Genomic DNA, 20,511 nt, shown 5'->3' with positions numbered 1-20,511 from the left:
GGAGATTTGTGTGTCGTCAGCATAAGAGTGATAATGAAAGCCATGGGACTCTTGCCCTGGGACAGCTCATAAAGTAGAGATGGAGAAGAGCAGGGGTTCTAGGACAGAGCCTTGCGGGAGAGGATATGAGACGAGGAGGTGGTGCAAGAGTGGGAGACGCTAAACGTCCGGTCTGTGAGGTATGATGTGATCCAGGAGAGGGCCAGGTCAGTGATGCCAAGAGATGAGTTTTCAACAGAAGGGAGTGGTCAACCGTGTCGAAGGCAGAGGACAGGTCAAGGAGAAGGAGGACAGAGTATTGTTTCTTGGTTTTGGCTGTTAGTAGGTCATTGGTGACTTTGGTAAGGGCAGTCTCAGTCGAGTGGTGGGGTCGGAAGCCAGATTGTAGGCGGTCAAAGAGGGAGCAGGAGGAGAGGTGAGAGGACGGTTCAGAATGGATATGCTCAAGTAGCTTTGAGGCATACAGAAGAAGTGATATGGGGCGATAACTGGACAAAGAGGGGTTAAGTGAAGGCTTTTTGAGGATGGGTGTAATGATAGCATGTTTTAAAGCAGAGGGGATGACACCAGAGGTTAGTGATAGGTTGAAGAGATGAGTTAGGGCTGGGATAAAGACTGTGGTGAGGTTAGGGAAGAGGTGGGATGGGATTGGATCAGGTGGTCAGATGAGAGCTGGAGAGTAGAGTGGAGAGTTTTTCTTCTGTAATGGTGGAGAAGCGGGTTTTGGGAGAAGAGGACCGAGCAGTTGTGTACCCATGGTGCTGTGTCCCACAAGGAATTAAAATTAAACTAGAGAGGGATTTTACGGTAAGTACAAATATCCAATTTTTCTCCGTTGCTTACAAAAGATGCACCTGAAGTGCTGACTCATTCTATTGTGGGGCCACAGTGAGGGCTCCTGCCTGTATTAAACCTGGCATAGCACGCTTCTGTGCTATGCAGAACTAGGCGAGCGGATGTAAGCACGTACTCTGCATAGCACATTGCTGCTCCTGCTTGTCCCTGCTCCACTATATCCTGGCATAGCTCATCTGATGTGTCGGTGGTGTACGAGTGTACGGATTCAAAAGCTCTATAGGACCCTGTACTTCAGGTGTCTGTTTGTTTGTTTTTTAAGTCAAACTGAAATATAAAGCGTATTACAATTTTTTTCTATTTATTTTTTATTTTTTTATGACCTATTTATCATAGATTTTAATAGAATTATTAGGCAGGTTAGGTAGACTTTTAAGTAGTTTGTTTGGTTTCTAATCTCCCTTTGTAATCCACAAAGCCAGTATTCTTCAAAATGTGGAAGCACAATCCTGTTCCTTACAACCCCACCCCCAATATTTGATTAGTTTGTTGTATGTTTAATTAATTTTTTTATTTTTTTTTAATTTTTTTTCCCCTCCTTTCCACTTTTAGGGCTTTTCGCGGCAAACACATAACCTTGGTTGTGCGATTTCCCAATCAGGGCCGCCAAGTGGAGGACTTAGATATTTGGTCTCATACAAATGACACAATAGGTTCTGTTCGCCGTTGTATCCTTAATCGCATCAAGGCCAACAGTGCTCATACGAAAGTGGAACTTTTTATTGGTGGAGAGCTAGTAGATCCTTCAGAAGACAGAAAGTTAATTGGCCAGTTGAACCTAAAAGATAAAACTGTAAGTAAATTTCCTTTTTATGCTTCATCCTCCTGCAGATATAAGTTTAAGAAATATGAAAGTGAAAGTATCAGAAAATTTATATAAATGTAATTTTTTTTATTTATTATAAGCATAATGTATTTTTTATTTTATTTTTTAACTTTTTTATTGTTGATGTGACATATCCATATAAAATAAAAATCCTGAGCTATTGTAGTGTTCTTACCAGCTTCTGGAGCACAGGCAATAGGATGCAGTTACCTCTTAGGCTTGGCTGTGTATATAGAGACAGTGCTAGCAGCCTCTCAGCGCTGTATTATTAGTGGGCAGGGGATTGATGCGTCTGTTGTCCCGCTGGTTACCTAGATGAAGATAACAGCGCTTTAAGGGCCCCTTGCACAGGTTGAGAATTGGCCAGATAATCGCTAACAAGCATTCGTAGGGCTATCTGAAGGTGTAAAGGTGCCGCCCATTACCCAATGAACGAGTGAAATGCATCTTTCATGCAGTCACATAAATCGTTGTTTGACGGTGGCAGATCGTGCTGTCTAAACACACTCTGCTGTTGGCAAACAATGATTCTGTATGGGGGCGAGCGATGGTATTAGCTAAGTTGTCCTGTATACAGGGACCTTTACTCACAGATCTTTCCCATCACTTTCCGTGGAAGAGGTTTGCTCCTTTTCCTGGAGCCTGTCAGTCTTTGGAAACTTTTTGTCCACGAATTCCCTTTCATTGCAGCTGCCATAAAGTGTGCACAAACTTCTGTTATCTGCAGAAAATTTAGGATGAAAGTATGCTTTTCAAGATGACTTTACACACACAAAATAACGATCAGCTGCTGATTTTCTATTCTTATAAGCTCATGATGCACGAAACGCAATAGAATTGTTCTGCTTCTGTGTGTATGCAGTTTTAGACTATTTTATTTAGAAGGAAGTTGTGCTGGACTTTCAGAAATTCTTAAATAGGGCCTTCCCTATATAAATAGCAGCATTATATTTATTTTTTATTTTTTTAAGTGTTTCCTCATCTCAGATACATTAATTTAAAACAAAAAATTATAGCTGCAATCTAGCTGCAATCTATGCCACCCCATAGTTGGCATAAATTTCTGTTTCTTTGGTCCATGAGCAGCCTAAGATGTATCAAATTTAATTAGAGATGTGCGCCTCTTAAAAAATGTGGCATATCTTACGCCATTAGTCTTTTGACTAAGGGTACTTTCACACTAGCATTTTTCTTTTCCAATATTGAGTTCCATCACAGGCGCTCAATACCGGAAAAAAATGATCAGTTTTATCCTAATGCATTCTGAATGGAGAGCATTCCGTTCAGTATGCATCAGGATGCCTCAGTTTAGTTCTTCTTACTTTTTTGGGTCGGAGAAAATACTTTTCTCGCCCAGTTTCCTTGGGGGACACAGAAGACCTTGGGTATAGCTCATCTCCCTAGGAGGCGTGACACTAAGTGAAAACTGTTAAGCCCCTCCTCCACAGCTATACCCTCAGCCTGGAGAGAGAGGCTGCCAGTTTTTGCTTAGTGTCCAAGGAGGCAAGACACTCCCTGCTACTGCAGGGCTGTTTTCTCCTTGTTTAAATTTTGATTTTTACTTTTTTCTTTTCTTTTTGTTCCAGACATTACGGGACAACAGAGACGCACTAGACCTCTCTGTTTCTCCCGGGGTAGAGCTGCGCCAGTGCCGGTCATCCGCACTGCTGCCTCCCCCACAGAAGGCAAGGTGGACCAGGGCAGCCCAGCTCCCCTGCATCCCGCCAGCGCAAGGGTCGCCCGCACGCCAAGTCCCTCTTCCAGCGTCCTGCCACTACGGTGCCAGTAGCTGAAGGGGCGACCCTGCTGGAACGGACCGAGGGTGAAGACGGCTGTGGTGAGAGAGTGGCTTCTCCAGCCCTACGACCCCCTCCCCCCACCCAGGTCTCCTGCGTGACTGACCCCCATACTGGTCCCTGCTGGTCCTAGGCTGGCCCCATCCTAGCTTGTTTTATTAGCTCCCTCTCCTCCCCTCCACAATAGGTGCCCACTGAGGGGTTATGCTGGCGTCCCTATCATGCCGCCCAGGGAGCTGCCTCTATCCTTTACGGGCACCCGGTCACAGGGTCCCCCGCCCCCCTATCGCCTTACCGGTGCGCTGCTCAGGGCCAGAGGCCCTCTCCTGACGGCTGCAGCATAGGGCCCTTGTTTCCGGTCCGCGGGGTGGGCACCCGCGGCCGGAATGACTGGTGCGGTGTTCCAGCATACCCTGGCCGACCGCTGGTGCTCTGAGAGGCTGTCTTTCCGGTCGGCCGGGCGCCGCAGAGGGATTCTGTCCCAGGATTCCGGCTCCTTCCCGGGCCCCCTGACTGTTCCGGCCCGCGGGGTGGGCTCCCGCGGCCGGTATTATGCACGCTCCGCTCCCTCCAGGTCCCGGCCGGTACCTCCGGGCACCGCAAAAATTTAGGCCCCGGCTTCGCGGCCTACTAGGCCGCACAGTTCCGGCCTCGATTGGAGGGGGCGGGCACTCTCCAGGCGCGAATTCTTCCCGCCGGAGGTTCCCCCGCCCCCAGGAGATCGCTGTACCGCCCTCAGGTCGGATCCCTGTTAACCTCTTGGATGCCGACGGCTCCCATCTGGAGGAGACCCTAAGGAAATGGCCTGTCTAATCCACCTAGCATAGACGATGACGTCGGCGCAGGCTGTGCCCTTATATGGTGGCCCCTTCCTACCTCAAAGAGGCTGTGTTTTAGAATAATAAATAAAAAATAAAAATTTAATAAAAAATATAAATACAGAAATAATATAAAACTAAACTGTATGTGTGTATGTGTGTATATATATATATATATATATATATATATATATATATATATAGACATATCTGTATCTTTTTTGTTGGCTGCGCAGGATGCTGCAGCCTGACCTTAGAGCGCTGGCCGTATGCCTGCCCCTATTCCATAGGCGGCATGTTGCGCTCCGTGGCACTGGCCAGGTACATGTTCCCCTTCTAGGCGGACCCTTGCGCTCTCCTGGGATACGGCGCTGGCCAGGTGCAGGCCGCCTTTTCTATAGGCAGAATTAGTCGCCCTCTCCAGTCACGGTGCTGGCCATGTGCATGACCCCCCATTCTAGGCGGCATACTGCACTCTCCCTGGCTGCGGGCTGGCCTTGTGCATGACCCCCTTCTGTAGGCGGAATACTGCTCTTTTACCGCAGACGGTGCTGGCCATGTGCACGACCCCCTTCCATAGGCGGAATGCTGCACTCTCGCTGGATTCGCTACGGCCATATGCATGACCTCCTTCAGTAGGCGGAACGCTGCACTCTCGCTGGGTTCGCTACGGCCATATGCATGACCTCCTTCCATAAGTGGGATGCGGCACTCTCTCTGGATTCGCTGCTGGCCATACGCATGACCTCCGTCCAATGGAGGACTGCTGCCCTCTCTCTCTGGATTCGCTGCCAGCCATATGCATGGCCTCCGTCCATAGGCAGAACGCTGCACTCTCGCTGGATTCGCTACGGCCATATGCATGACCTCCTTCCATGGGTGGAGTGCTGCAGACCTCCGTCCCATGGAGGGCTGCTGCACTCTCTCTCTGGATTCGCTGCCGGCCATATGCATGACCTCCGTCCATAGGCAGAACGCTGCACTCTCGCTGGATTCGCTGCTGGCCATATGCATGACCTCCGTCCATAGGCGGAATGCTGCACTTTCTGGATTCGCTGCCGGCTATACGCATAACCTCCGTCCATAGGCGGAATGCTGCGCTCTCACTGGTTTCGCTGTCAGCCATGTGCACGACCCCCTTCCTTGGGTGGTATGCTGCGCTCTCACTGGATCCGCTGCCGGCCATGTGCATGACCCCCTTTCCAGGGGCGGTGTGCTGCACTGACTGGATTCGCTGCCAGCAGTGGGCATGTATCCTTTCCTCAGGCGGCATGCGCACATACCCTCTGACTGTGGTTGTTCTCTTTCAACGCCACTGACTGTGGTTGTTTTCTCGCCAGTGCGTTGCTGGCCATGTGCATGACCCGCATCCTTGGAGGGGTGCTTGCATTTTCACTGGATGCAATGACGGCCGTGTACATGGCCCCACCCCTTTCTGGGCGGAATACTGCACTTTCACCGGATGTGTTGCGGGCCATAAACAGCCCTCCTCATTCCATGGGTGGAAATTTGCACCCTCACGAGACCCATGGCTGTCCTTGATATGCTGTGCGGGACTCTTGCATGTTCCCCTTCATTGCGGAGTAGTTGCACTCCCACAGTATTCGGTGTTGGGTGGGTTATTGCGCAATCGCTTAATGCTAGGATAACCCCGTGCATGTCCCCCTTTCACTGGGCGGACCTCCTGCGTTCCTGCTGGGTACTGTGCGGCCATGTGCATGGTCTCCTTCTGGATACTGTTGGACTCTGTGGCTGATCCCTTTCACTGGGTGACAATTTTTTTGCAGTGAGCGGAATTTCTGGTGCGCTCTGTCCGTTGTTTGGGCCGTGTATGCCTTCTCCTCCCATAGGTGGGTTGGCCTTCTCACTGCTTGCTTGCGTATGCCTCACTTCCTTCTGCGACATACTTTTTTCTTTTGGGATAAGGTGCTTGTCACGGGCCTTGCACTCTTCTCTAAGGAGATCATTCTGTCCACCTGTATAACCCCTGGGTGTTGTCATACCAGCATTAAAAGAATGCCATTGTATTCAAAGGTGTATACTTTAGATATAAGTAGATGGGCTCTACTTGCTCTCTACTGCACCGAGCTGGGTGGTGCTCGTTCTCTGGTTTGGCCTGTATATTGTGGTCCCGTTGTGTCGGCATCCTCCATGTCCGTTGGCCTTTCCACCTGGGGAGTGTTTGTGGTTCTTAGATACGTACCCATTCGTTCTCCCGCGCACTTGCTTCCCGGCGCAAGCGGTCACTGGGTCGAGAGTGCCGTTTGCAGTGCCACTCGACTTCTGCGTTGGCTCTGGCGGGACTGCTGTTCCCTCGCCTACTACTGTTTCCTCCTCTTCGGGTGTCGTGCGGTATGAGTCTTTTCTTTTGGCGCCCTCTGCGCTTCAGGCTGGTCCGCTACCGGGTTGGGGCCGCTTTTCTCCTCATGGTCACCCAACTTCTCTTGGGTGCTCGCTTACCCAGGTCCGGAGGACTTCCACCTTGGGTTCTTCGGGGTATTCGTCTTCGGCGTGGCAGCGTACCGGGCGCCTCAGTGTAGCGGGGTTCTGCCTTTTAGCTGTCCTATGGCTTCCCTGTTGCCCACTCCTCCTTTCGGTTGGAGGGTGTTATGCCGGCCTCTGTCTCGACTGCCTTTAATCGCCGACTCTGTTTGGCTTCGGCTCGGTACCGATCACTCCGATGTGGCTTCTGTCCCGGCCACGCTTCAGAGGCTGTTCTTTCACTGCCCTCCCCTCTGGGGAGAGCATGGTTGTTCATGTGGATGGTTCCGGTGTTCCTTTTGGCCTCGTACGGTCTCCCTTGTTCTAGCTGTGTGCCTATTTACCGGGTCTACCGCGTTCTGTCCTCCCTTTATTTTCCATTCTGGGCAATGGTCCTGCTATGGTCTTACCTTCTCGGTAACTTGGGAGGACTTCCATTCGGTCAAGATTGCCCTTAGATCTCCCACACCGGGACTGTAGGACGTCTTCCTGTGGTGGCTACATCGACATGGACTTTGGCCTGTCTTGTCCTGGCGGTTGCTGGGCGGACCCTTCGGTTCCTTCCGTCTGTCCTTCTGCTCCCCCCACTCCGGGTAGATACGGGACAACGTTGCTCGGGGGCCGGCGGGACCAGTTTTGCCGACAGTTCTGCCCGTATTACTGGTCTGCGCCTGATCACATTGGGTTTTCACCCGCTTGCCCAGGCGACTCTAGCGGGCTCGCTAGTGTTCGCTCCTGGCCGTGTTTCGTCCAGGATCTGTTGTAGGACTTAGGGTTTTTACCGGGGGTTCTGTGGGCAGCTGGGCGTTCCCCCACTCTGCCTTTCTCTCTCCATGGTTCTGTCTTTCTCCAGTCCGACCTAGATCTGGGACTGGGACTCTGTTGCTTGAAGTGTCAAGTGTCAGCACTGTCCTTCCCCTTTCAGCGTTCCCCGGCCTTCTGGGCCTGTCAAGACCCTCTTCCGTGCAGCGGCTTTGGGGTTCCCTTGTACTGCCCTCGGGTTCCGCCCTGGGAATTACATACTGGGCTCTTGGCACTCCAATCTTTCCCTTGGAGCCGTTACAGAAGTTCTCTCTACTCCTTCTGTCCTGTACGGTTGTGTTTCCGTATCCGTTGTTTCTCTGACGGGTGCCCGAGTGGCGGCCCTTCTTGTTTCGTGCCTTCTGTCTTTCCTCAGGACAGGGCTGTTCTCCATCCCGTCTCTTCCTTCCTTCTGAAGGTGGTGTTTGTCTTTCATTTTAACGAGGCATTCGCCCTCCCCTTCCCACCCCCGGGAACGGACACTTCACCGGTTTGGACGTTGTTTGGGCCTTGCGGTTTTTACTTGGAGATCCCCGACTCTTGTCGACGTTCGGTCTCTTGGGTTTCCAGGAGGTCCGCGCAAAGGGTTGGCGGCCTCCAGGGTGGCTTTCCTCCGCTTTCTCACAGTGGCTATTGCTGTGGTTACCACACCATGGGCAGGGTTCTGCTTTTGGTGTCACCGTTGTTTCACTGGAGCGGTCGGTGCCTCCTAGGCCGGAGGCATTTGGCTTCGGCCATGCGTTTGTGCAAGGCGGTCACTGGTCTTCCTTGCGGAGTTCTACAGGGTGCATACTCTGGCTTCGGCAGATGCTGCCTTGGGCTGCCTGGTCTGCAGGCGGCGGTTTCTTGGTGCCTTAGGGTGCTTCGCCTTGGTGCTGTGGTCCCTCCCCTTTTTGGACTGCTTTTGAACGTCCCAAGGTCTTCTGTGTCCCCCAAGGAAACTGGGCGAGAAAACGAGATTTTTGTATAACTTACCAGTAAAATCTCTTTCTCGCTCTTTCCTTGGGGGACACAGCACCCACCCATTCTTTGTTTTTCTCTACACGGTTTCCGAGTTTGTTTTACCCGTTGGGTAGTTGGCTTGTTGGTTCCATTTTTGGACTTTGCCTTTTTTCACTACTTGGACACGCAACTGGCAGCCTCTCTCTCCAGGCTGAGGGTATAGCTGTGGAGGAGGGGCTCTAACAGTTTTCACTTAGTGTCACGCCTCCTAGGGAGATGAGCTATACCCAAGGTCTTCTGTGTCCCCCAAGGAAAGAGCGAGAAAGAGATTTTACTGGTAAGTTATACAAAAATCTCGTTTTCTCTCCGGCCAAATATCCTGAACGCTTGCCGGAATGTCAGATCCGGCATTAAAATTGCTGCATCAACGGATCCATTCTTCCAGTCCACGCATGCGCAGACCTTTAAATCTGTAAAAATAAATAAATACCAGATCAGTTTTTCCGGATGACACTGGAGACACTGATCCGGTATTTCAATGCATTTGTCAGACGGATCCTCATCCAGATCAGTCAGACAAATGCCATCAGTTTGCGTCTGGATTGTCGGATCAGGCAGGCAGTTCCGGCGACGGAACTGCCTGCCGAAATCCTCTGACACAAGTATGAAAGTACCCTAACCCTGGGTTCACACCTGAGCGTTTTACATCACGTTCAAACGCGCTGTAAAACGCTCAACACATGAAAACCAATGCTTCCCTATGGCCCTGGTTCACACTTGAGCGTTTTACAGCGCGTTAGAGCGCGCTGAAAAACGCCCTACGCTCAAAAAAAGTTATTGCGCTTCTTTGGGGCGTTTTGTCGCGCGTTCCCGTACATAGACTTTCAGGAACGCGCGACAATTGGCGTTCGCTTGTCTCTGTATGCGCGATTGTAAACGCCGATACAATCGCGCATACAGAGCGCTTCTTTCAGAAGGCTCAGGTGTGAACCCAGGGTAAGACTGGCATTTCATGCATCGCTCCCATTGTGATTTTGCTGCATAGTTAATGGTTTCTAGACACCTTGTGACATGAAAAAAAAAATATTCTTGTTAAAGGGGTTCTCCCATGACTAATGTAAGTAATGACATGAAGACCTCTTTCTAACAAAGCTAGAACCAGCCCTGTACCTCACATGGATCCAGAGATCTCCTCATTCATTGCTCTACAAGATTTATATTGAGCTGAAAGCTCAAGGGGGATTGTCTTTTCTGCTGCAGCTCAGGGGGCGTGTCCTGTTCTCCCTGTCACAGCTCAGTAGGCAGTTGAAGGCTAAAACTGAGCATGTGTGGCCATCTCAGTGAGCAGGACAGATGAATAAGAAAAAGCAGGTGGCGCTATACAGATGCATTTTTATTAAATGACTCGGTGGCTATACAGAAGTTTTTATTACATTCAATTATAAAAGTATGCAGATACAGGTGCTGTTTTGAAAAGGTCTTTTTCATGGGACAACCCCTTTAAGTGGTTACCTTAAGTAAAAATTAAGTTTGTCTGCTGTCTTTATTCATCATTTTTTAGACCCCCTCATATACTGTTTGAAATCTACTCCTAGTTTCAGGCTTTTCTGAAGTGGAAGTGTGCTACCCAGTAATACATGCTGGAAGTTAGGGGCTGTGCGTTCCAGGATTCTGCTTGTTTACACTAAACTTTCATTCCTGGCTTGTTTTCCCCTTCCACTCTGGAGCTGTGATCTTTTATCACTTGTCCTGATAGTCGCTGATGCTGAGCATTGTGGGTTCCCCATCTCTATAGGGTTTGCTATGGGTGCTCTGCTTTCTCACTTCACTTTTAAACCGCTTTTATGATTCTCCTTCTGCAAAGTGCATTGTGGGTTCTTTGCTCCCTATCTACAGCCTTTGCAAACTCCCCGCTCCACTGTATGATCTGCAGTGTACAACTTCACCCCCCTCCTTGCAGTTATGTATAACACTAAGAGAAGGAAGGGTGATGGCAGTCAGAAACGGGAGCAGAGTTCTGAAGGATTCTGCTGCAGCAGCTAAGTGAAGGAATTGCACACATTCTACAGAAATTTTACTGAAGTGTATTTTGAAAATTGCTAAATTTTGCATTTGGGAAGCAAATGAAGAAAAAAAAAAAAAAAAAGCGGTGCCAAGGAGTCTTTAAGGTCTTTTATAGTCTTTCATTAAATGAATGAAACTAGAAGTAAATACAGCATGCAGATTTTAAAATTGGGCATTTGTGGATTCCTAATGTAAAACATGTCTTCTATATACAGTGTATAGTACTGATTTTAAAAATGTATGTTTGTTACAGTTGATTACTGCCAAGTTAACACAGATAAGTTCAAATATGCCTTCAAGTCCTGATAGTTCTTCAGACTCCTCAACTGGATCTCCTGGCAATCATGGAAACCACTTCAGTGATGGTCCCAACCCAGAAGTTGAAGGCTGCTTGCCTGGAGTGGTCTGTATAATTACTGAATACTCTAAAAACATAAAAATCCTAGAGCTCTGTTCACACTACTGCTATAACTTTCATTCTTAGTAGAGCCATGGGAAGAGCTATTTACTTTCTAATACAGGTAAAACTCAAAAAATTGTAATATTGTGCAAAAGTCCATTTATTTCAGTAACGCAAATGAAAAGGAATTGCATTAATGCAGCTTAAAATTTGAATTTTGTGAAAAGGTTCAATATTCTAGGCTCAAAGTGTCACACTCTAGTCAGCTAATTAATCCATATCCCCTGAGCAAAGGGTACCTCAAAATCGTGACTTTGGGGTTTCATAAGCTGTAAGCCATAATCATCCAAATTATAACAAATAAAGGCTTGAAATATCTCGCTTTGCATGTAATGAGTCTATCTCATATGTTAGTGTCACCTTTTAAGTTGCATTACTGACATAAATGAATTTGGCCCGATATTCAAATTTTTCGAGTTTAACCTGTACATCCTGATGGATCCAAGTGACTTGAAATTGGGCTTATTAGATTTCTGGTCTTTTTGACGGCAAGAATATCTTTGGTTACGCTGTTCTTGTAGGTTGAAACACTTAGGCTACTTTCACACTAGCGTTCGTCGGTCCGCTCGTGAGCTCCGTTTGAAGGAGCTCACGAGCGGACCCGAACGCCTCCGTCCAGCCCTGATGCAGTCTGAATGGAGCGGATCCGCTCAGACTGCATCAGTCTGGCGGCGTTCAGCCTCCGCTCCGCTCGCCTCCACACGGCCAGGCGGACAGCTGAACGCTGCAGCGTTCAGCTGTCCGCCTGGCCGTGCGGAGGCGAGCGGATCCGTTCAGACTTACAATGTAAGTCAATGGGAACGGATCCACTTGAAGATGACACCATATGGCTCAATCTTCAAGCGGATCCGTCCCCTATTGACTTTACATTGAAGATCTGAACGGATCCGCTCAGGCATCTTGCGCACCTAGAAATTTTTCAATGCAGACGGATCCGTACTGAACGGAGCCTCCGTCTGCATTAATATGATCGGATCCGTTCAGAAAGGATCCGATCAAGCGCTAGTGTGAAAGTAGCCTAACCTAGACAAAATAGTAAAAACAAAAAAGGCTGATGTGAACAGAGCCTAAAATGTATGCCTTTTTAGCCACTGCTTTTGTTCCAGTGGCAATATACAATTCACTATTATGCATCAAAGCACTAAAGGCTGTCGTGCAGGTGTACTTTGATTTTAGGCTTTGGGAGAAATTAACTTTGCAGAATTGTTTGTCTGCTGTCTCTGCTTTGTGTTATTTAAAGATCAGATCAACCACCTCAATCACTGCCTCTCTGTAATTTTAGTTTTTGTTTCCCTTTCTGGCTCTAGATAATGTCATTACACCATCGATATATCTCTTTTCTTTGGCAAGTTGCAGATTTAGGCAGCAGCCTAAATATGCCACCTCTACGTGATGGTGCACGTGTACTGATGAAACTCATGCCACCAGGTAAATACAGAATGATATGGGTCACTTGCATGTGTTTCAGCCTCAGATTCATGTGCACAGTGGTTCTGGATGATGTGAGTGTATTCAGAATTATATATTGTCTTAAATAATGTTATGAATGAAATCAGACAGATTTTCATACTTTGCAGATTCAACTTGGGCCTCATGCACAAGACCGTTGTTTTGGCGGACCCATTCACTTCAATAGGGCCGCTGAAGATGCGGACAGCATGTGTGCTGTCCACATCCGTTGCTCCGTTCCATGGCCCTGCAAAAAAAAAAAAAAAGTCTGGTTCTTGTCTGCGCTTTGCGGACAAGAATTGGTAGTTATATTAAAACCTGTCCGTACCGTTCCGCAATTTCGGAACGCACACTGACGCCATCCGTGTTTTGTGGATCCGCGATTTGTGGACTGCAAAACGCACAACGGTCGTGTGCATGTAGCCTTATAGTGATTGATTGCAGATTTCTTGCACACTGGAATGCAGGCAGAATCCAGTATAGTAGAATGTGTTTTTGCACAACTGTAGAAGCTAAATAGGGCTTGCTACTATTCTGTATACTGCCCACTGGCTCCTTATCTAGCTATAACCAATGTCAAGTATTGTAGTTCTTAAAGGGTTTGGTCCATGACAACAAGTTATCCCCTATCCACATGGGTGTATTTTTTGATGGCCCCTAGGGCCCACACTGATCACTAGAATGGGGGCCCATGTTTAAATGGAGCTGCAGATACACATGCTTACCTGCAGCTCCATGTAAATCTATAGGTCTGCCAGAGATAGCAGAGCACAGTTTCCATTTAGTAATACTGTTAGCGTTTCCAGGTCTATACTTTTCTCTTTAATATGTGTTTAAATGACAGTTTGGACTTGCAAGATTTTTTTATTTTCTATCACTTTTTCCTTTGTTTAATTATTTTAGACAATACAATAGTGGAAAAGCTGCGATCAATTTGTTTAGACCATGCTAAACTTGGAGAAAGCAGCCTAAGTTCATCTTTGGATTCACTCTTCTTTGGACAGTCAGCTTCACAAGTTCTGTATCTGACAGAGGTAAGTGTTTGTACTTTTTGTATATTGGAAAACGATGAGTATGTGTATAGTGCTTAAAGGGTTTGGCCACTTTGAGGACTTGTTGCTAATGTTTGTTGGACAGAAAAATATAACACGTGCTAACACGTCTATCATTAGTCTGCATTTGTTTTTTTCCCCCCCCCCCGGCAAACCAGGTCAACTGGTGAAGGAAAATATTCCTCCGGCCATTACACCATTTTCATCCAGTATAGCTCGTCACCTGGAGGAGCATGTAAACAAGATTTTCCATGCCTGAAGGAGTATGAAGTTTTAGCTGTGAATCTGCGCATGTGCTGGTTTCCATTTTTTTTCGGGGAATGGTGCAGATGCAGTGGGTAATCAGTAGCTTATCCCTTCTGTGATATGCTTCTGTGCTGTCTTTCTGGAGATCCAGGATGAGCACAGGTGCCATTTCTGTTAAGCCTCATTCACACATCAGTGGTCAGTGATTTCCATCAGTGATTGTGAGCCAAAACCAGGATTGGAGCCTCCACAGACATAAGGTATAAGGGAAAGAGCTGTCCCTGTTCTGTGTTTAGAGCTGCACCTGGTTTGGGCTCAAGATCACTGATGGAAATCACTGACCAAGATACTGACATGTGAATGAGGCTTTGGGCTGAATTCACACTTCCGTGAAAAGTGGTCCGTGTGATACCGGACTGGCATCCTCCTTAGTGCAGGAGCGCACTGCTTTGTGCTGCCGCCGCAGTAATACACTCGTGAGCTATACGAGTGTATTGCTATACTGCGTCATAGCAACCAATGATGCCGTGCGCTCCTGCACTAAGCAGGATGCCAGTCCGGGTTTCTCATGGACAATGTTCCACGGACATGTGAATTCAGCCTTATGAATACAAAATCGTGCTCTTATACAGGTCCAGAGTCTTGTGCAGACGCAGGACTGAGGCGCTTGTGACAAATACATGCAACATGCCTCTAAAGCCTCATTCACATGTCAGTGTTTCACGGATGTGTGCTGTACGTGTTCTCCACGGACAGCACACGTCCCCATTCATTTTAATGTGTGTATTCACACACCAGTGTTTTAGCAGGGTCCGTGGATTCGTGTTTTTAGCACTGGTGCCTGCTCTATTTTGTCCATGTTCACAGATCCATCACATCCATAAAGTGTATGGGTCTGTGAAAACCACGGATGCCATCTGTGTTGCATCAGTGTTTCACGGATCATTAAGAAGAGATGCTTTTAAAATTATTTTTCAGCTGATCAGATGCAACACGAACAGCAAAAAACTGACACATGGATCCAAAACGCATCCTTCACGGACAGCTTCATGAATGCATCACTGACCACCTGCTCACAGATTTGAGCACGGACGTGTGAATCGGGCTTAAAGTGGTTTTCTCATCTCAGACGATAGAGTAGTGGATGCATGGAATAGCCTTCCTGCAGAAGTGGCAGCTGCAAATACAGTGGAGGAGTTTAAGCATGCATGGGATGGGCATAAGGCCATCCTTCATATAAGATAGGGCCAGGGGCTATCCATAGTATTTAGTATATTGGGCAGACTAGATGGGCCAAATGGTTCTTATCTGCCGACACATTCTATGTTTCTACGATGGGGGCATATCGCTAGGACATGCACCTATATCGAGAACGATTCCCCGAAAGTGAAGGAGAGCGCACTGCCCATGCGCATCCGCCCTCCATTTATTTCTATAGGGCCGCCGAAATTAGCTGAGCGCTGGCTGGGCTATTGCCGTCTGCCCCATAGAAATGAATGGGAGCATGGGCCGTGCATGCGCGGCATACTCCCATTCACTTCTATGGGAGAGGCGGGTATTAGCGCTTGGTGGCGGACGGACCCGGGGAAATCCAGGGTCATCCAGCCACAGTGCTCCCTGCTCCGTTCTCGATATAGGTGCGGGTCCCAGTGGTGGGACCCGCACCTATCAGACAATGGGGGCATATCCTAGAGATATGCCCCCATTGTCTAAGATGGGAATACCCCTTTTAAAGGGACTCTGTCACCAGTTTATAAGCCCCACTTTTAAAAATATTGTTCTGTCCATGGAGCCCTTGTGATTACTATTGTGGTCTTATAAGCTAAATCTGCTGGCTCGTTTTGTTAAAAAAAAAACGTTTTATCTAACCTGTCAGTCATATTGTTAAGGTGCCCAGGGCGTTGCTCATGGCCTGAAGATGCCGCCCGACCGCCGTTGGTGCCCAGCTCCTCCTCTGCTCTCGTCGGCGCCGCCTGAAAATACTTAGATACGCCTCCGGCTCTCCATCACTCCCCCCTCCTTCTTTTCTAAGATCCCGCACGTGCGGCAGTGTTCGCGTTATCGGGAGGTTGAGCGAAGTGCCCGCGCATGCGCACTTCGCTCAATGAGGCTGAACGGAAAAGTCCGCACGGGCGCATCAGGCACAGGCCTGTGCGCACGCGCGGGATCTTAGAAAAGAAGGAGGGGGGAGAGAGGGAGAGCCGGAGGCGTATCTAAGTATTTTCAGGCGGCGCTGACGAGAGCAGAGGAGGAGCTGGGCACCAGCGGCGGCGGGCGGCATCTTCAGGCCATGAGCAACGCCCTGGGCACCTTAACAATATGACTGACAGGTTAGATAAAACTTTTTTTTTTTTTAACAAAACAAGCCAGCAGTTTTAGCTTATAACTCCACAATAGTAATCACAAGGGCTCCATGGACAGAACAATATTTTTAAAAGTGGGGGTTAGAAACTGGTGACAGAGTCCCTTTAACACTGTGGGGGCGAGGCATGCCCAAACTTCACTCCCTGATTATTGCAGTCCAGCACACACGTGGCCACCAGAGAGAAGACTACAATGCCAGTGTGGCCAAGTGGTATACTAATAAAAATTTATATGATTTATTTTTACTCATTCTGGTTTTTTTTTTAAGTGTTCTTTAATATGAGACTTAATAAATATTGTCATTGGTGGCCAACCCCTTTAACTGCCTCATTTTTTATTTATTTTTTTAAACCAGGACAGTCTGCAAAACGCGGTCTGCAAAACGCTAATCCACAAGATACGTACCCATCAACTTTAGTAGGTCTGTGAATAGGATGTGTTACATCTTCTGCTGAAAAGACACATGGATTCGGAAAGCACACTGTGTCCATTCTGCAAAAGATACAACATGTCCTATTGGCCGCAAATGCAGACCAAGGACCCGTTAGTCAATGGGTCCACAAAAAAAATGCGCACGTCACATGGACAGCACCCATATATTGTGGACCACTAAGTACATACGGTTGTGTGAATGCCCCCTTTTGATGTGGTTGTATGTTTCTGATTTCTAGGTTGTTTATGCCTTGTTAATGCCTGCCAATGCACCCTTGGGAGAAGATGCTAGTGACTTTCAATATAATTTCCTCAAAAGTGGTGGTTTGCCTCTTGTGTTGAGCATGCTTACACGGAATAACTTTCTGCCAAATGCTGACATGGAAACGCGGAGGAGTGCTTATCACAATTCACTGAAAGTCGCCAAACTTTTGCTTACTGCGATTGGTTATGGACATGTGCGAGCTGTTGCTGAAGCGTGCCAGCCTGTTGAAGGATCCAATCCTGTGTCACCAGTAGGTTGATAATATTTTGAGCAGCTTTATTATATATTTTTGTTGTGAACAGAAATGTTTGACTTAATGATATGCAAAGTATATTTTCTTATATTCTGTTAAGTGGACTCCTCTTCCCACGAGCAAAGGTTAATTTAACCTTTTAGATCATGTAACATACAAATGTTTTTCAGTTTGAATTATTAAATGAAAATCTACTTCTGCCCACTTTCACATGGTCTGTATTTGGAAACCAGTAGTGGGTCCAAAAAAGAGAAGAGGCCGAAATATATCAATCATATATTTTCCTGCTGATTCCACTCCTGGTTTTGTGCTTACAAATACTGATGCCAACTACTGACCATTTGTAAGTGGCCCAACTCTAAAAATTGCACCTATGGCGCCCCTAGATATTGTATTGAGTTCTTCTCAGTATAACCAGATAATTTGGCCAGTGCTGGTTAGAAAAATCTGCTTCTAGTGCATCAATTAAAATTGACTCCTGTACAATAGAAGGAATCGCCCCAATGACCTTTTACAAGGATCCCAAGCAGTGGGACAGAGCTATTGAGCATGTGAAACTACTGACACTAAACATTAAGTGAACGTTCTGAGGGGGATCTAGAATGTGGAAGGACCTATACCCATGGTGACATGTTCCCAGATGAATTTGGTGAAAATTGAGCAGCTTTCTCTCAGGTTCTACATGGCAGATCAATGTGTTGAGAAGGATGGAAAGCTGCCAATTCCTCAGGAGGGAGGGAAGAGATCGCACAGGCTAGGTGTCTTTATGTATAGGGAGGTTAGCACAGATGGCAGGGTGAGATGGAGGAAATCAATCAGCATATACGATCCCTCATGATCTATAGAAGGAGAAATCTGTACAGTGAATGAAGCTGTTCGGAAACGCGAGAACTAGTGAAGTCAGCAGCATCTTAGACACACAGGGCAAGATTTTGTAAGATTTGCATTGCATACACTAGTCTTTAACTGTAGTTTAAGGTTTTCTTTTGAGAATTTGAGAGGTGGAAGCCTCTTACTGAGTTTGGGCTCATCTTTGTCCTAAAGACCGGAAAATGAAATCTATGCCAGCAAGACATGTGCTAAGATGCTTGCCAGCATGTGTCTAAAATGAACAAAGAAATGATTGCAGACAAAAAAAAAGTTGCACTAATGTGTAAAAATCATTTGTCTGCTACAATGTGGATTTCGGGTGAAGTTATTAATAGTAAATGTAACACTAATTATGTGATTCATAAATTCTTTTACTTCAGGCTACCCATGATCAAGCAGTGGTGCTACAAAATGCCCTCCAGAACATTCCTAACCCTACATCAGAATGTATGTTAAGAAACGTAGCAATACGCCTGGCACAACAAATATCTGATGAAGTAAGCGTTCTTCCGTTATGATTTTGGAGACCCGATTCACTCAAACTTGTAATTAACAGCTTGAATTCCACGTTTATTTTAGGCTTCTAAATACATCCCCGATATTTGTGTCATTCGAGCAATACAAAAAGTAATCTGGGCATCTGGCTGTGGATCTGTTCAGCTGGTGTTTTCCGCCAATGAGGAGATAAGCAAAATTTATGAGAAGGTAACAGAGATGCGTTTTATCCAGAACTTTTTTTGCCAACCTATTATTTTTGTCTAAAGTGTCTGAAAAAAAAAATATTTTGAAACAGCTTGCCTTGCAGAACTGGTGTCTCCAACTTAATTATCTGAATGATCAGATATGATTTCATTGTGCTACGCTGTGTGTATGGACCCCTATTTATATAGCTCTGCAGATTTACATTTCACCATCTTTATTTCACAGACCAATGCTGGTAATGAGCCCGACCCAGAAGATGAACAAGTTTGTTGTGAGGCTCTTGAAGCGATGACCTTGTGCTTTGCTTTGATACCAACAGCACTGGAAGCTCTCAGCAAAGAGAAAGCATGGCAGACCTTTATTATTGACTTGCTGCTACATTGTCAAAGCAAGTGAGTTATTTCCCTTTATTTTAATTCTGTTGCAAAGGATTTTGATCTGAATTTTACATAGATTAGGATTATTATTATTTTTTTTTAGAAATTTTTTATGGTTTTTAGATGTGTAACTGTTCGAGCCCAGACACAAATTTAAATGTGTACACTGCTGCCGGTCTTTATCCTTTCAAGTACTCTAGAAGTTTTTTTCCCTTTCATAATTTAATAGGTAGAAACCCTTCTACTGTAAAATAGTTTTTACTTTGGTTTACATGAAAGGGTTTACGCACAGATGTCACCTCCCCATAACTCTTCCTTTTAAATGGTTACTGTTATTTCAATAGTACAGGCAAATATAAGAAACTTTGTAATATTTATCTTATCTTAGAGAAAAATGTGAGGTCGAGGAGCTGATAACATAAAAAAATCAACTCTGAGGAGGAGATTCACCTTAGACCAGTGGCATATGCTGGGCTATGATACCCAGGTGCGCTGCCAGATGCAGACAAATGCCTTGTCATAAGTTGGGTGCAGCATCTGGCAGTCCATGTGCTTCAACTATAATCTATTCCAGCCAGGAAAAGTGGCGTAGGAGATAAATGTAGCGGGGCTTCCAGCCTTGCCCTCTCTCTGTCCTTGTCATGCTCCCTTTTCGGGAAAGTGGTGAGGACTGCGGAGAAAACTTTGCACATGGCGTTGAAAAAAGAACCTCGCAGTTTGCGACCTTTTCACGGCAGAAAGCTGGCATACAAATATGATAAATCTGGCCCTAAATTCTGTGTTGGATATGTCTTGTTACCCAGACAGGCAGCCTGCTCACAGAAGGATCAGGTTACATCATCCCATATAAGTCCTGTGGGGATCAGTGAGGAGCAATGAGCAGCAGGAACGAGACAGACTGAAGACTGCTCATGACTTCCCTATAATGTGGTGAGGGTGAATTAGGAAGCAGAATTTGCTTTGTTCGTGTGTATGCTATGGGCAGACATGATGAGCAGCTAGCCCCCACCCACCCTCTCAGAAACAACTGAGGATTATAGATGTGCCCTGCAAAGGAGGGAAATTCCAGATACAAGTCCTGTAATGGTGAGATATTGTGCTATCGCTCATGCATACGCATACAGCAGCTTGTTCTGAAGTGACAGGTACAAGCAAGCGAGAAAATGTTGTTGTACCATTTTTAAAAATGTTTCTGAACGTTTGGTCCTCCTGTTGTACCGTGACCTGCACTCTGACGCTCCAAATCATGCAGGCTCTTTTGGGTGGACCAGATGTCAGTCTGTCCCTGCATTTCTGAGAGTCTCAATTATTGCACGGAGAGACTGTTGTACTGGCCAGACAACCCCTTTAAATAGAATGGAGAGATTTATCAAAACTGGTGTTAAGAAAAATTGGCTTGGTTTATATGGGCAACAAAGCCAGTTTTCCTTTACACCAGTTATGATGAATCTCCCCCAT

General features: G+C 46.7%; 1 protein-coding gene across 3 annotated transcripts in view; it reads left to right on the top strand.

Annotated features, from left to right (window-relative positions):
* USP9X (ubiquitin specific peptidase 9 X-linked) overlaps positions 1-20,511 on the top strand; it is a 161,511-nt gene that overhangs the window by 95,879 nt on the left and 45,121 nt on the right. For all 3 annotated transcript variants that reach the window (XM_044283617.1, XM_044283614.1, XM_044283615.1), the window contains exons 19-26: positions 1,408-1,648; positions 10,837-10,986; positions 12,351-12,471; positions 13,396-13,526; positions 16,826-17,101; positions 18,355-18,471; positions 18,554-18,679; positions 18,902-19,068. In XM_044283617.1, coding sequence (XP_044139552.1) covers positions 1,408-1,648; positions 10,837-10,986; positions 12,351-12,471; positions 13,396-13,526; positions 16,826-17,101; positions 18,355-18,471; positions 18,554-18,679; positions 18,902-19,068 — 1,329 coding nt within the window. The remainder of the gene's footprint in view (positions 1-1,407; positions 1,649-10,836; positions 10,987-12,350; positions 12,472-13,395; positions 13,527-16,825; positions 17,102-18,354; positions 18,472-18,553; positions 18,680-18,901; positions 19,069-20,511) is intronic.

The sequence above is a fragment of the Bufo gargarizans genome, chromosome 3, assembly GCF_014858855.1.
Source record: "Bufo gargarizans isolate SCDJY-AF-19 chromosome 3, ASM1485885v1, whole genome shotgun sequence".
Classification (NCBI taxonomy): domain Eukaryota; kingdom Metazoa; phylum Chordata; class Amphibia; order Anura; family Bufonidae; genus Bufo; species Bufo gargarizans.
The sequence above is the reverse complement of the archived record's forward strand: the minus strand, read 5'-3'. Positions and strand labels throughout refer to the sequence as shown.